The sequence below is a fragment of the Lotus japonicus genome, chromosome 3 (assembly GCF_012489685.1).
Source record: "Lotus japonicus ecotype B-129 chromosome 3, LjGifu_v1.2".
NCBI classification, from domain to species: Eukaryota; Viridiplantae; Streptophyta; class Magnoliopsida; order Fabales; family Fabaceae; genus Lotus; species Lotus japonicus.
The window spans coordinates 33,407,897-33,425,634 of record NC_080043.1 but is presented as its reverse complement, the minus strand read 5'-3'; the positions used below and the strand labels follow the sequence as shown (position 1 = coordinate 33,425,634).

Below are 17,738 nucleotides of genomic sequence, written 5' to 3'. Positions count from 1 at the left end.
TTCTCTAGGATCCGATCAACCTTGATCTCCTAAAGGAACTAAACAAACTGTTTATCAAAGAAATGTTTACAAGAAATTTGCTTCTAAAAAGCTGATAGTAAACACAATGAATTTCAGATGAAAGAATGCTCGGAGGTTTTTGAATATAGCTTGTGCTTGTGTAAATTCTTCCAACCGCATCTTTCAATATTCAGCCTCTATTTATACTCCAAGGATTAGGGTTTGAACGCTGCATGGAAATGCTACCGTTGGAGGGCAGTTCTGGAAATTCCAGCTTCTGCTGTGTCTGAGACTGTTAGGTAGGTCGTCAGGAAGGTACAGTTGCTTTTGTACTTGGATAGCGACTTGACCTTTAAACCTAGGAGACTTCTGATCAGGGGAATGCTTCATGTTGGAACTTGTGAAGCCGGTTGATCAGAGTCAAAGGGAAAGCATAGATCCTCTGACCATTGTATCTTCTGATTCTGAACTCAGAGGGAAGTACATGGTCTTCAGAGTTTCTTGCTTCTGGACATCAGAGTTTCCACTATTCAGCTTCTGGATCTTCAGAGTCTTCTACACCTTCAGAACATCTGAACCTTCAGTGTTTCTTGGTTGTCTGAACTTCTGGATCTTCAGAACTTCTAGTGACTGAGTCCACATCAGAGTTTGTATAACTTCAGAACTTCTGAAGCTTTTCCACTGCTCATACTGAACATGGTGAATGCGAAAGCGTTGCTTGGGACACTCTTTAAGCACAGTGCTTCTGATTTGTGTGAGATTGAATAGGGGTCAGAGCCTGTAAATAGCACACTCAGAAAAACACGTTAGAGTACCACAATTGTTCATATCAAAAGGTTAACTTGTAATCATCAAAACATAGAGTTGTACTACTAGATCAAAACTTGATCTTACACTTATAAACTATTTTAGGCCTATTGCAATAAGTTTCTTAGATTAGCTTATGAGTAATATCTTATGTGAAAAGAGCTTAGGCAATAAACACTTAATAAGTTATTTACCAAAACACATATATCACTCATTCTCAAATTTCTAACATTAAATTCCCCAAAACATTTCATGTAAAGGCATTTTTATGTAAAGTATAACTTTCTCTATCCTGTATCAAGAAAAATCTGGCTAACAAGTTAAAACAGCTTCCCTGCAAATAAATTTAGACCATAAGGAGCATATTCCTAATAACATGTACTAAATGTTAGTAGTCATGGGGTTACTTAGTTGCAAACTGCATAAGTCATTAAGCTCTTGCAGTCATGTTCATTACTGAGCAATTATCTAAGCTAAATCAGTTTCAAGTGGGTATTGGCTTCAATCTGTTTATCTGGATTCGTTGTAGACTCTATGAGGGCATATTATTGCAATACTTATGGAGATTGTAGACAATAGGTAAAACTAATTCATTTCATGGTAATTTAGTTAACTTATTTCATAGGAGTATGACTGATTCCATGTGTATATATCATTTTCTAGGAGATAAACTAATGTCAACCGTGATTATTGATGCAGGTATTCAATTGATCTTGGTTGGAGTAACTATACTTGATTCTGATCACTTCCTTGAGTTGCTTTTACTGTTGATTTTGAATACTGGAAATGTGTAGTTTCTAAGTCTTATCTAAATGGTAGGGGAATTCAATAGTCTATTGTATTTTGTGTCTGATGTTTTTGTCTCTAGGATGAGAGAAATGTTCTCATGATTTTCTCTCTCTATGAATATACAACTTGGCATGAATTTTTGTTTAAGTTTTACATGCAAGATTGCACCTGAGATCACACCTACAAGATCACCTATTTGTGCAAATTATTTCCTTGCCATTTACATGCAAGATTGTGCCAAACAACACACAAAGAGCGTGAAGCACAATTGATATTGGAAAATTATCTAATTAATGTCCAAACTGAAGATGATATGTAAAAACATCAATAGAAAATAATTATGATCAGTAAAAAATACATGTATTCCATATATATCAATCCTCATCTATAGTCAATGATAATGATTAGTAGTTGATTCGAATTAAAATTCTTCATGTATCGCACGGGTCAACTGCCTAAATACTAGTTAATTATGCATTGATCGATTTGATGCATGGTAATATGATCTCTCTCTCATGACTCTCCAAACACCCATCACACATGCATTTCAAATTTAGGGAGGTAAACTCCAGACTCCAGTGAAAAAGAAAAGGCATTCTGCATGATCTATTGCTATATTTTCCAACAATAATACCATCCATGTGTTTGAACATTTTGCAGAAAGCAACTCAGCAAGGTACATATGAATGAATCATTACACCGATCGAGACTTAATAGTTGCTTTGGGAAAGTGGCAGTACATGGCACATGGGCCCAAGCATTAATGCAAGGTGGCCCCTACGCCACCTGACATAATAGTTAAAGCAGAGAAAATTAAAAGCAACCATCTACTCATACTGGAGCTCATCGTACGGCTAGGAGACTAGGACTAGTGAGGGGAGGGAAAGGACAACCAACTCAGAAGCAACCTTCTAGCTTTACCTTCTACCGTGTCTTTGGGATCCAAAATAATTTGATTGAGCAAGGTGAGCTTGATAGTTAGACCCTCTTCCAACCCACACAAATTTAGGTTCACTAAGTCAGCTCCTTAGCTCCTGTATGTCAAGAAGGATAGCACTGATAGACCAGTCCATTTTGAAGGAGGTGACTAAGGAGATCAATTCCTTGCAGTCAGAAGCAAAGATGCATTTGCCCAGCTGTAGACTGGAGGCGAGAACTAGAGCCTCTCTCAAAGTGATACTTTTCCAGACTTTGTGTATTTTGCTCTAGCAGTGCAGCTTGTCTCCTTCCGTTGTGGGCTCGGCCTTTGTCCCCTTTTTATCAATCAATCTCACTTCCATTGACAAAAAAGAAAACCTCATCCTTATCTCCTCAAAATTCTACTACAAAAAAGAAAACCTCATCCTTATCTCCTCAAAAGAAAACCTCATCCTTATCTCCTCAATCTCACTTCCATTGACAAAAAAGAAAACCTCATCCTCACCTCTGGAGAAACAGAACACTTGCCCAACCAGTTTAAAACCATTACCCAAATCCTCCACGCATACGTACGCACAGGAGAAGATCATTAATAAGGAGTTGTTTAATTCTCATTATGGCAGGTAAGTCTCACAATTTCACCTATGATGTTTTCATCAGTCTTAGAGGTGAAGTTTTACGAGACACCTTTATAGAATGTTTTCTTAAAGAGCTGATGCAGAAGGGGATCAAAACATTCATTGATGATGAGATAATGGAGGCAGGGGATGTTATTTCACCTGCTGTTTCCAAAGCCATTGAAGAATCCAAGGTTTTAATTGTTGTGTTTTGTGTGAATTACGCGTCTTCCACGCGTTGTCTTGATGAACTTTACAAGATTTACTCAAGGAGGATTGGCTATGAACAACATGTTTTTCCAATTTTTTACCTCATTGAGCCGACCGTCGTACGACATCAGACTGCGAACTACGCTGAAGCAATGACTGCCCACGAGGAGAGATTTGGCCAAAGCTCCGAGAAAGTCGAAACATGGAGACTAGCTTTGAATGGTATATGTCAAATATCTGGGCACCATGCTTCCAATAGGTACATAAGTTTTTTTGGTACATAATAGGTACATAAGTTTCATGTTCATTATAATTTTTTTTTTAAAAGCAAAAATATATAGGAGTTGAGAAAAAACTCCTTTCAATAGGGTGTTCGCGGAATGAATTAGTTCTGTTTGAAGGGAAAAACAATCTGATTGAATTTCATCGGTTTTATAATTTTATCATCTAATACATTTATCTCAAAATTCAAATTTGAACCGATCCAATATATATGGGTTGGATTCAATCTGATCCAATATATATGGTTGGATTGATTGGATTTTTTGTTTAACTTTTTTTCTTTGATATTATAGTGTATCAATATAAAAAATGTATAAGAAATAATAAATACAACGCATATAACTTATAGCATTAATTTAACATTCATAAATTATAATATAGTCAATATTTTTTTCAAAATTTATGATTATATTTGTTCACTTTGATGAATATTTATTCAAAAGTTACTTAAAACTCTTTCTTATTCAAATATATTTTTTTATAAATATACACATATTATATAATAAACATATAAACAAATAATCATATAAAAAACATACAAATAATAAAAACTAAGAAAGACAAAAAAAAACTGGACCGGCCATACAACAAACAACAACTGACGGCATCCCCATCAAAACCTTCAAACCATCTCAGGCCGCAACTACAATTCTCAAAGAGAAGTCCCAACAGTCCTACAGAAAGCAACCGTAGCTTCAACGACCTCCACTGTGAAACAAGATGTGACGAACAGTTCAACTAAACAGAATCCTATAAGCCGCATCGTCGTACCCTACTAGCTTTTTTCCAACACGACATGGACCATTCCTCAACCCCACGAAACACCACTCCATCACCGATGCCTTTGAAATAAAGCCCAAAGCAAATCCAAAAATCACTGGCCACCATAACCAACAAACCACCGCGCCAGAATCATGACATAGAGGAGAAACCTGTAACACCCTCCCTCAACCCCTGATGCCCCACCATCACGACCCCAAACAATCCCAGCATAAATCTGTGAAACATCAAGCACCGATCTGAACAGGAAGAGCATAGCAAAGGTCGATGAGAGGCACGCGAATGATGAATGTGTACAAAGGATTGAGGCCGACACAGAGGTACCTGAAGGGCGAGGCCATAGAGGAAATTCCCACGACCAACAACCACTGTAGAAGGGAAGAGAAATCCCTGGATGTTAGGCCCTTGAAAACGCACGTGAAAGAAGGTACGTCAAGGGAAGTGAGGAAAGAGGGACGAGATGAGGGGTTGGCCGCGCAGGGAGGGTGGAAAGTTTGACTGATGATTATCCAATGAACCTTGAACCTGATTCTACTCAATTTCCACATCAACTGCATTTATGTTAGAAGAACTTGACGTGAGCTTAGAGCCTGTGGGAAAATTGTGCTTTCTATAGCACACCTCCATAGTATGGCCAACACAACCACAAAAGGAACAAACCCTTGTAGGTTTACCTCTTCCATAAGATCAATGTGATGCATAAGGCTTCCTAACCTCAGTTGCATTAATGACTACAGAGCTTTCATCAATGAGACATATATGAACGGGACGGAGCATGACATATTGGTTCCGTTCCGTGTTTGTCATGTTTTTAAGATGGAACAGAATGAGACAAAAAGCTTTAGGAACGGTACACTTTGGTTCCATAGAAAAAGGTGGAACGGAAGAGAACGGAACGAAACACCTTATTAAAAATTTTAAAAAGACAGAAATAACCCCAACCTATTCTCATATTTCCTGATCTTTACCCTTCCCTCTCCTCTGTTTCTCATCAAGCCCTTATCTGTTACGTCTTCTTTCTGTTTTTTTTTTCTGCATTCATTTTGCTCAATGTCTTATTTCTTGGGACAAAAAACAAATTGCATTTTTGTACACCAGTGCTCTCACGAAGGAAGAGGGACGCGCGGTGGCCTGAGCATCCACGGCGGCAGATCTGGCCACTGGGCGTGATGGTCCCTAGTCGCGGTGATCACTGGTCGCGGCGTGGTGGAGGTCCGGTGGCGCCGTGGCGGATTGATTGCATGCGATGGGAGCTTGCCGACGGCTGTGAGAGAAAATAGCCATGAAAAGTGTAGAAACCATAAAAGCTGTTGTTGCAGGCTTGCACGTTTTGTGTGGGAGAAGAAAAACCTAATCATCTTTTCCTTCTCAAATGTTATAATCAATCTAAATTTTGAATAAAAAGTTCATTTAAAATAGGATAAAAAACACTATTGGCCCCTGATGTTTCAAGTTTGTACAAATTATTCCCCTACTATATTTTTGTCGATGTTTCTATCCCTCATGTTTTCAAACAGTGCACCGTCTACCCCTCCGTCAGTCAGACGTTAAAAAACTAACAGAATGAGATGATGTGGATTTTTTAAATATTTTTTGGACCTGCCACGTGAAAATTACAAGTGAAATTAGAAAAAATGGGCATGAGAGATTCAAACTCAAGACTTGTAAGTAGCAAAACATGCATTTAACCAATTCAGTTACATACATAATTGATATATAAATCAAGCAAATTTAATTTATATCATTTCTTTGATCATCATCAACTTCATATACTCCTCTTCATCTCTCCAATCCACTCAGGAACCTCTCCTGAGAAAGTCTGACTGACAGAGGGGTAGACGATGCACTGTTTGAAAACATGAGGGGTAGAAACGTCGACAAAAATAGAGTAGGGCAGAATTTGCACAAACTTAAAACATCAGGGGTCAAAAATGCTTTTTAGCCTTTAAAATAATATACACAGTATATACGAAACAATATTCAATGGAAAACAATTTTAAAAGCTTAATAAAACAATAAATAATAGGGGTATATGTGTAATTATCTTTATGGTTCTGATCTGTTCGTGATGTATTTACCAAACACAGTGTACATGACATTATTGTCCTGTTCCATCCCGTATTGTTCTGTTCTATTATGTCCTGTTCTGTTATGTTTCCAAACGCTACCTAAATGCTGCCATCGAGGAATCTCTACTTGTTCATTTCGATAGTCGCTCTCTTCATAGAAGTGCCTAAAATGGTAATTCGATCCTTTGAGAACTGAATTCATGGAGGAAAATAGTAGTGGCTTGAAGCATTTTTCAATGGATGATCAGATGGAATCATTTCCTTTTGTTATTGATTATTCTAAGAACCTTGTGGTCTCGACGACATCATGAATAAAAGTCCTAGCATCGAAGCTCTAATACCATAAAATTAAATTGAAACCCATAAATGGAAGAAGATCAACGAAGTTGTAAAACAGCTTGAAGAAAAGAAAGAGAACAGATTTTCATTCTTCTTCTTCTGAAGTCTGAATGTTAGTGTAAGATGTGATAACTCTTACCACAAATTCTGTGTGAGGTAGACAATATTGTTTATAATAGAAAAAGTACAGAATATGCTAAGGAATATTACAAAATATGTTGAATAATAATAAAGGAATATCACGTAGGATATAATGCCTATTTATCTCTAACACCCCCGTCAAGCTTAGCATTGAATTAAGACCAACTTGAAGCTTGGAACTAAAAAGTTCAAACAACGGACGAGGCAACACCTTAATCCTTAGTGAAAATATCAGCAAGTTGGAGTGAAGTAGGGACATAGCGAGCTATTAATTGACCGGAGGCAACCGACTCGCGAATGAAGTGACAATCCAAATCAATGTGTTTGACATGCTTATGAGGACCAGGATTCTGAGCCATAAACAAAGCACTCTGGTTGTCATTGATAAGAAGAGGAGTCTCCCACAACCGAACACGAAGCTCGTGAAGAAGATTAAGTAACCAAACTAGCTCAGAAGCAGTATTAGCCATAGCTCGATACTCAGATTCACAACTAGAGCGAGCAACAATAGGTTGTTTCTTCGCCCTCCAAGACAAGAGGTTATCACCAAGAAAAATAGCATAGTCATAAGTAGGGCGAGGAGTGTTCATGCAGCGAGCCCAATCAGCATCACTATAACAGAAAACAGCGGGGGAAGAGGTACGACGAAACGTAAGATTGAAATGTTTTTTGTGCCACATAAATAACAGATAATACGTTAAACAGTCTGAAAGTGGTCAACAGTTGGAGCCTGAAGAAACTTACTCACCATATTAACAACATAAGATAAGTCAAGACGAGTAATAGTCATGTACAACAAGGCCACAACCAAAGAGCGATAGTTTGTAGGATTGGAGTAAGCCTCACCAAAGATGACAAGATGAGAACCGGCAGCCACGGGCGTCCAAACATGACTGACCTCAAGCATCATAGCACGGGAAGTAAAATCATGAGCATATTTGGCCTATCCCGAAAACAAGTCATCAACAGTCAAAGTGATCTCAAGACCAGGAAAGTAGTCAAGCTTACCCAAATATTTAATGGCGAACTCAGCATTGAGACGAACAATAAACTGAGTCAGAAGAGAGGGATTGCTACCAGTAAGAATGATGTCATCCACATACACGAGAAGATATAGAGTGATACGTCCTTTGTAGAAGAAGAACAAGGATAGATCAGCCCGACTTCACACAAAACCATAGCTCATGAGAAACGAGCTCAATAGTTGAAACCAAGCACGAGGCGCTTGTTTGAGGCCGTAGAGAGCCTTGTTCAATCGACACACATAAGTCCAGAAATGACTATCAACAAAACCAGGGGGTTGTTCCATATAAACAGTTTCAGTGAGATGACCATTAAGGAAAGCATTTTTTACATCCAACTAATGAAGCTGTCAACCATTAAGCACGACAAAAGATAAAATAAGGCGTACAGTAGTCGCTTTGACAACATGAATGAAAGTAAGGGAGTAATCAAACCCTGGAATCTGCGTGAAACTCTAAGCTACCAAACACGCTTTTAAGCGCTCAACAACCCCGTTACTTTTGAATTTTCTGCGAAAAAACCATATACTGCCAACAACATCTGTAGTCAAAGGACGAAGAACCAAAGTCCAAGTGCAGTTCTTATGAAGAGCAGAAAGTTCATCCTCCATGCTTGCCAACTGGTGAGGATGCTTCATAGCAAATTTGAATCCCTTTGGATCAGTAACAGTATGCAAAGCAGTGAGAAGACCAATAAGCTAAGCATGAACCAAGGCATTACATGTATTTAGCCGAAAAATACCATTCTGAGATTGAGTCCGCGGGTGAGAAACAACCAGAGCAAGGGGAACCTGAGCCACAGCAGGAGATGTGGTCGGCGGTGAAGCAGGCGGAGCCTGAGCCACAGTAGGAGGAGTGGCTCTCGGTGTTGTAGAAGCAGGAGCCGACGAAGGTGGTGTATCATCATGAGGAACTGGCAAGGAATCTGAGACATCACCAAATGGACAAAACAAAGGACCATTGGACACCGAGGAGTATAGGAACCATGGCGACCAGAACCACCATTGTTGCGACGCTGACGAGATACACCATTGGAGTTGTCACGGTTTCCACCACAGGAACATCCACCAGAATTTCCACAGTTACCACCATGGGAAGACTGATTGCCAAAAGAGCGAGTCTGATTACTCGCATGGAAGACAACAGGGCGAAGGGGTCACTGATTCCTCAAGAAAAGCCTAAAAAATAGCATGGCTCTCGACCTTACAAAGAAATCAGTAAATAAAGGCAGAGTACTTGATCAAGCTGACTTGTGGAAAAATTAGCATATGAGGGGCCAAGACCACGAAGAAACCAATGAACTTTGTCATCATTAGCCACATGTGCACCAATAGCCGCCAACTGATCACAAGTGTTGCAGAATTTTCGTCTGTGCTCAGAAACATAGAGAGAACCACTTCGCATGAGGTTGAGTTCATCACGGAGATGCAGTTCATGTGCCTTGCTACGCCAAACATAAGCAGAGTTTAGAGCATTCCGAACATCATGAGTAGTGGTTGCACTGACAGTCTCATATAAGGCCTCCTCATGTAGGGAGGAAAGAAGCAGATTGTTGACATTACGAATGCGAGCCTGCTATTGATCAAAAAGAGGATTTGGAATGGGAACACCATTACGCAAAGCCGGGGAGACAGTTTGTGAAAAAGTATGCAGCACAAACTCTGACAGGAGATCAACTGTTGCATCAACCATATCAAACAAGTTTTGATCCGAAAGAAGAGCGGTAACTTGTTTACGCCAGAGAAGGAAATTATCAGGTTTGAGTTTCACTATGATCATATGCACCAAAGTAGAAAAGGGAAAAAGTCAGCTAGGCTGGAAAAATCAACTGCTTGATGGAAAAGTCGACAATTGACCAAAAAATGCCAGAATATTTGGTTGCACTGACAATCTCAGATAAGGCCTCCTCATGCAGGGAGGAAAGAAGTTGATTGTTGACATTATGATTGCGAGTCTGCCATTGAGCAAAAAGAGGATTTGGAATGGGAACACCATTACGCAAAGTTGGGGAGACAGTTTGTGCAAAAGTCTGCAGCACAAACTCTGACGGGAGATCAATTGTTGCATCAACCATATCAAACAGGTTTTGATCCGGAAGAAGAGCGGTAACTTGTTTACGCCAGAGAAGGAAATTATCAGGTTTGAGTTTCACTGTTATCATATGCACCAAAGTAGAAAAGGGAAAAAGTCAACTAGGCTGGAAAAATCAACTGCTTGATGGAAAAGTTAACAATTGACCAAAAAACTTAACGATCAACAACGACTGGAAAAGCCAACAGTAAACGATGTCTGGAAAAAGTCAAAGGTCAAAGTCTCCGATCAACTGTCAAAGTTTTTGGTCAACAATCAAAAGTCTTCGGTCAACCTTCAAAAGTCAAGGCGCTGAAATTTGAGGAGAAAAACGGCGACGCGGAATATGGTGCAGGAAAACGGCAGCGCACGATATCTTATACAGAATTGACGGCGTGCAATATCTTGCGCAAGAAAAAGGAGGCGCACGGAATCCAATGTAATTTGTCGCTGCGCGCATGGAAAGCAAAGAGTTTGTTATTGGGCGGCGCAGAGCACGAGGTCTGTGGCGGCGGCTAGCACGGAAAGAGAGCAGGTTGTCGGTGGAGGCGTGGAGCACGAGGACTGTTTTGGCTGCACGCACAGAAAACAAGAGGAGCTTTTCGGCGACGCCGAGGACAGATCTGGTGGTTGTCAGGCACGTGTCTGACGGCTGTTTGGCACAGATTACAAGGCGACGCAACACGAATTTCGAGGCGCGTGGTGCGTATTTTAAGGCAGCAGCTGGAGAGAATGGAAGAATGGTGGCGGCCCAAAACTTGATACCATGTAATATATGATAACTCTCACCACAAATTGTGCATGAGGTAGACAATGTTATTTACAATAGGAAAAGTACAAAATATGCTAAGGAATATTACAAAATATGTTGAATAATTACAAAGGAATATCCCGTATTATGCCTATTTATCTCTAATAGTTTGTTCATCAGTAACTAACTTATTACAGAATAACTATCATCTAGTAACTAACAATGCTAACTCAGATAAGCTGTAACTAACTATGCTGATTTGGCTAATTACTAAGCTATAACTAATCTCATCGCATGGTGAACAAGCTTAAACTACACTTTAGTCCACATTCAATGTCTCATTTCATTTCTGCTTTGTTTGGTAGAGGGAGGTTTGGGTAGAGAAAGATTAGGAAGTATGTGTGTTTGGTGAGTGGGAGGAGGAAGATAGGGTGGAGAAAAAGTGGTGGGACCCACCACTTTTTTGGTGTCTCCAAATTGGAGAGAGATGGGTGAGTGCTTGATTTTTTTTTTCAGAGTTTCGTACTTTACTTGCGGTCTGAAACCTCTAATTAGATCAAAACCGCTAGAAATCACGTTTTTTCGTACTTTATTTGACTTTTTTTCTCTCTCCCAATTGCACTTTACTAGCAGTTTGAGACCGCCAGTAATTAACTTCTAACTGCCATAAGGTGTTTTAAATTAGAAATAATTGTTTTTAAAGGCAAAAAGTAACACTCTCCCCTCCATCTCTATTCTCTTTTTATCTTACCAAACAACCTCTAAATGTACTTTATTTCTCATTTAATTCTCTCTACTCAACTTCTCTCTTCTCTACTCTTTCTATACATATCAATAGTTAATTCCAGACAATGATCTTTTCTTAAAGTCAAAATATGAATAAATCACTATATAAGGGTATGTGTAATATTTACTATTGCATTGTGAAGAAAAAAATCTATTGAGAATGACATTGATCTTTTTTTGATTTTATGTAATAATTATGTTTTTATATTTCTTATCGAGTGACTACGCTTATTACACTAATGAAATAAATCCTGCAATTTAACTAATGATGTGTTGTATTCTTGTAGGTCTGAAACAATTTTTGTTGAAAAGATTGTTAATCAGATTTATGTTAAGATAGCTTCTAAACGCCTTCATGTTAAGCACACATTTGGACTTGAGCAACGCATGAAAGAGGTGCAGTCACTCATAGACGTGAAGGCTGATGATGATAATGTATGCATGCTGGGAATATACGGACTTGGTGGTATAGGGAAAACTGAACTTGCTAAAGCTTTGTATAACAATTTTGTGGACAAATTTGAATTCTCAAGTTTTATTACCAATGTTAAAGAGAAATCAAAAAAAGCCAATGGCCCAGAAGATCTACAGAAGACTCTATTATTAAAGATGTCTGAAGTGCTAGAAACTGAGTTGGGCAGTACAAGTGCAGGAAGTCGTGAAATAAAACGCAGGCTTCACAAGAAAAAAATTCTTCTGGTTATTGATGATGTTGATGATATAGAACAATTGAATAACTTGGTAGGTGGATGTGATTGGTTTGGTTCGGGTAGCATAATCATCATAACAACTAGGGATGAAAATTTGCTACGTCATCATCAAGTTAAAAAGTCTTACAAGATGGTGGAACTTAATGATGAACAATCTCTTCAGCTCTTCAGTCATCATGCATTTGGGAATAAGGATCCTAAAATTGGTTATGAAGATATATCTTCCCGTGCAATATGTTATGCAAAAGGTCTTCCATTGGCTTTAGAAGTCATAGGCTCCGATTTGCGCACTGAATCAAGTCAAGAAGATTGGGAGCGTGTATTAAATATATACAAGATGAATCTGAATCCTCGGATTCAAGACGTTCTCAAAATAAGCTATGAAAGATTGGAGCCCAATGCCAAGCAAGTTTTCTTGGATATAGCTTGCTTCTTCAAAGGGGAGAGAATAGAATATGTTAAAAGGATACTAAAGGAACTATATGCACTGCGAAATATTCATATACTTGGTAGAAAATCTCTCCTAACTTTTGAAGATGGTTGTTTGAATATGCATGACCTAATTCAAGATATGGGTAGAGAGATTGTTCGGGATGAGGCACCAGAAAATCCTGGAAAACGAAGTAGGTTATGGTCGCATGAAGATGTTACTAAAGTATTGACTGGAGATTTGGTAAGAATCATCAACTTCTGTTTTTATTTATTTATATATTGTAGTCTATATATGTCATTGGTGACAATATGAAAAACTAATTGGAACTGATGTTATTTTCATTAACTTTATTGAAGGGAAGTGATAAAATTGAAGGGGTAATGCTTGATCCTCCCCAACGAATAAAAGTAGGGTGTAATGGTACCGCCTTTGGAAAGATGAAATGCCTCAGAATTCTCATTGTTCGAAATACGTCCTTTTCAACAGAGCCCAAAGATCTTCCAAATCATTTAAGGGTGCTTGATTGGGAGGAGTTCCCTTCAAAGTCCTTCCCGCCAAAATTCAATCCGGAGAAAATCATTGTCTTCAATTTGCGTAGAAGTTGTCTTACACTGGAAAAGCCATTTCAGGTAATAGCTTGTTTCTATATATCCTTATTGTTTCAGTTTTAAATTTAACAATAACTTCACTTGTTAATCACATAAACATACTAATAATTATTAATCATTTGGATGGCTTTTTCTTTTTGCAGAAATTTCCAAGTCTGGCCACCATGAACTTCTCACATAATGAATGTATCACTGCAATGCCTAGTGTGTCTGAAGTTCCAAATTTGATAGAAATAAGACTTGACTATTGCAAGAACCTAATCAAGGTTGATGAATCTGTGGTATTGCTCCAAAAACTTGCTCACTTAAGTGCTGCTGGATGCGGTAAGCTTACAGATTTCCCGCGAAGCATGCATTTACCATCTCTGGAAGTCCTTGACCTTAATTCATGCACAAGACTAAAACATTTTCCAGAGATAGTGTACAAGATGAACCAGTTAGTGAAGATAGATATAAAAAATACTGTTGTTGAAGAGCTGCCAGATTCTATCAGTAACCTTACTGGTCTTGCTTCTATAGAGATGATAGGTTGCAGGAAACTCAGATATATTCCACATAGCTTATTCATGTTAAAGAATGTTGTCACTTTTAAACTGGGAGGATGTTCTAACATTCGAGAATCCTTCAGAAACTTTGCACGTAGCCCTGCAGCTGCCAATGGTCCTTCAACTTTAAAATCATTGTATTTTGAAAGTGGTGGTTTATCGGATGAAGATTTTGATGCAATTCTCAAATGTTTTCCAAACTTAGAAGAGTTGATTGCATTGGATAACAACTTTGTATCCCTCCCTGAATGCATTAAAGAGTGTGTTCACTTGACAAGTCTTGATGTGAGTGAGTGCAAGGAGCTTCAGAAAATTCCTGAATGCACAAGCTTGAGAATTCTTAATGTCCATCTTTGCAAGAAGCTTGAAGAAATTTCAGAGTTGCCATCTACTATTCAAAAAGTGGATGCAAGAGACTGCTGCTCTTTAACTAGAGAGACATTAGACATGTTATGGTTTCTGGTATGTTATTGCTTTATTGCTTGTGCTTAGTAAGGGTGTGCATAGTTTGGATTTTTGAAAATCCAGTCAACATCCAATTCAAATCTAATCATATGGTTTTTTTCATATGAACCAAACCACTTTTTATACTCCCAAACTGTTTTAAGTTTTGTCAAACTGGTTCAGATTCAAAAAACCGGTTTTTAAACTTATTTTCCAATCACGTCACATATCATATCTCTCATTTCTCTCTTTCTCTCCTTATTTATTTTAGTGTAAGTGTGGAAGCTTCTTCTTATATGACAGGTGAAAAAAGAGATACCGGGATTAGAAGTTGTGATGCACCCAACTGAGATTCCAGACTGGTTTGACTGGAGGGACAAACGAGGAAATCCACGTTTCTGGACTCGTGGGAAGTTCCCTGTTGTTGCTTTAGCGCTGTTGTTTAGTAAAGAGAAAGGAGCATCTAGAAATTCTCGGCATCAACTTGTTGAGCTCCAACTGGTCATCAATGGAAAACGTGTGCCTCGCAAAGGCTGCTACAGCTTCAGAATGGAAGCAGAACATGTACTAGTCTGCGATCTACGACTCTTGTTCAGCGAAGAGGAGTGGCAGGGCCTTGATGAATTTCTAGTGCATGATTGGAATCAAGTGCAGGTTTCATATGAAGCCCCATCAACCATGACATTAAGTAATTGGGGTGTTTTCGAGTACAAAAATGAAACCAACATGGAAGATGTGCAGTTCGTGTGTCCTGACCCAAGGTATATCTCAGATATGATAGCCAACAACATATCATCACCCACAATAGTACCTACTGGTGGAGATCCTATGTTGGAGATAAGGAAGAAGATACAAGAGATGGGCCTAGAAGACACATATGTAAATACTTTGCTCCAAATGGGAGGCTTCGAAAATAATAACTTTGAAGATAAAGAATTTGCTATGGAGCAAATGAATGTTCTATTGCAAAATCTGGAGCAGATGTCGAGGGAGGCTAAGGATGTATCACAAGGCAAAGCACTAGATGATAAATCCCTACTGAAACAGTTTTTAGACGCTCAGGAAGATAAGAGTGGTAGGATAATTCACTTTGGCGATCTCGCGTTGGTACCTGTAAATACTGGATTTAATCGACCTATAGATGTAGAAGAAGCTTTACGTTCAAACTCTAGTCATGTGATAAATTTACAGAGAAGAGATCCTATGATGGCGATATTCCATGAGGGGATAGTGGATGGACTCTCTGAAGCACAGAAAAGCTTTCCTGCTCTTGATATACTGAAAACTCTAATTGCAACCTTAAATAAGGGTAATAGGGTTGCATGGTCACTCCCAGATGGTCTAGTGCCGCCTCAACAGATGACATACATAGTAGGTGTTGTCAATGGACTCCGGGAAGCAAAGCTGAGCTTTCCCACTTTGGACGTAGATGCAATACTGAATTTTGTGTTAAGTAAAGTGGGGTTTGCAGAATTAAAGTTCACTGTGAATGGAGGAGGTGGAGTAGGAGGAGAAGCTTCAACAAGCTCTAGCCATCAAAGCTTTCCCCCACTGGATGTAGAGACAACATTGAGTAATGTGTTGTTGGGAATGAGGGCCCATGAAGAAATGAAGTCCCCTATGAAGGTAGGAGAAGCTTCAACATCTGCTCAGTACCAAGGGAATAATTCAGATCAGGTACTACAAATACAGAGGAACAATCCTCAGGAGGAGGAAGAAAGAAGGATGGAGGTCATATTGTTGAAGGGAATGAGGGATGGACTTGTTGAAGCTCAGAACATGTTTCCTACTATAGATATTGACACAATTATGGCTGCAACTCTTGAAAAGGGAATGAGGTTCCAATTGCCACCAGTGCCTGCAGAGTGTGGGAAACTACTATCCACACCCGAAATGAAGAGATACGTAGAAGGAATTATCAATGCACTCCAGGAAGCTAAGCTGAGCTTTCCCACTTTGGAACTAATGGCAATATTGGACCCTTTGTTAAATAAGGCAGCAACAATGGCGATATTCTCAAGTGGAATGAGGAAAGGACTTGTTGAAGCAAAGAAAAGTTTTCCTACTTTAGATATAGAAGCAACCATGAATATTGCAGCCTGTAATATTACTAGGTTTGAAGGGACACCAGTCCCAGAGTCTGAGGTAGAAAAACTTGAACTAGAAAAGATGGTATACAAATATGGCATTATCAACGGACTTGAGGAAGCAAAGCTGAGCTTTCCCTCACTGGATGTAGAGGCAATAGTGAGTAATGTGTTGGGTATGAGGGGGGGACATGAAGAGATGAAGTCCCCTATGGAGGTAGGAGAATCTTCAACGTCTGCTCAGCACCAAGGGAATAATTCAAAATCTACTTTGAGTGGCTTGGATTTGCAGAAAGACAGTGGAAAAGAAGGTTGCAAGAAGCATAAGAAGCTAGCTGCTGTTTTGACAGAAAGAGGAGAAGAATTGCTGGGGCTCTATGATGCTGAGATTGAAGCCTTCCAGAAATCACAAGAGTCTGATCATGATCTGATGAGTGCAGTATATTTCCAAGGAGTGAGGGATGGAGTCCTCGAAGCACATGCCCTATTGCTTGCTCTGGATGACATGGACAAAGTAACTGATCCACAACATGTTACTCCTGATGATGAGGCTCCCTCAAGATCTGCTAATTCGAGTGGAAAAGAAGGGTGCAAGGGTGTTACAAAGCTAGCTGCTGTTTTGAAAGGAAGAGGTGAAGAATTGCAGGGGCTTTATGATGCTGGGATTGAAGCCTTCCAGAATTCACAAGAGTCTCATGATCTGATGAATGCAGTATACTTGAGTGGACAGAGAGATGGAGTCTTTGAAGCACATACCATCTTGCTCGCTCTGGACATGGACAGAACATTGTAACTCCATAACGTTACTCATGATGATGAGGCTGCTAATCAATGAGGAATTTGGTCGCTTCTTTTTTTTTTGAAAAGATTTGTAGCTTTTGTAAAATGATGATCTGATTGTACTCTATGTGTGTCACATTATTTATGCAATTGTTATGCCTATGCTCCTATTGATCTTGGCCTTCATTAACCTTTGGAAAATCAATTATTCATGTCTCTTCACCTCCACCTATTGGAGAGAAATACGAAAATAAGAGAGAAAATTGAAAGATATGAGGTGTATATGATAGGAAATGAAGAGATAGGAAGAAACAAGTTAAAAGAAGATGGAAGAGAAATTGTAGTGTGAAGATATCATTGTTGTTAATTTTTCAATACACTTCATTCACGCTTCTTTAAAAATTAGAATGGAGTTCAGAGAAAAGAGATAGAAAGAAAAGAGAGAGAAAATAAGAGATTTAATAGATGATATGATAGAAAAAGAAGTAAGAAATTGATAGAAAAATAAATGTGAAAAGAAGTAAGTGTGCTTACCTCTTAGTTTTTTCTA

General features: G+C 38.9%; 1 protein-coding gene across 1 annotated transcript; it reads left to right on the top strand.

Annotated features, from left to right (window-relative positions):
- The first annotated feature begins 2,327 nt into the window (after window positions 1-2,327).
- LOC130749512 (disease resistance protein RUN1-like) lies at window positions 2,328-17,360 on the top strand. Its single transcript, XM_057602875.1, has 5 exons — window positions 2,328-3,600; window positions 11,869-12,964; window positions 13,081-13,353; window positions 13,476-14,339; window positions 14,625-17,360. The coding sequence occupies exons 1-5, from the start codon at window positions 3,131-3,133 to the stop codon at window positions 17,199-17,201; spliced, it is 5,280 nt and encodes a 1,759-aa protein (XP_057458858.1). The 5' UTR covers window positions 2,328-3,130; the 3' UTR covers window positions 17,202-17,360.
- The last annotated feature ends 378 nt before the right edge of the window (window positions 17,361-17,738 follow it).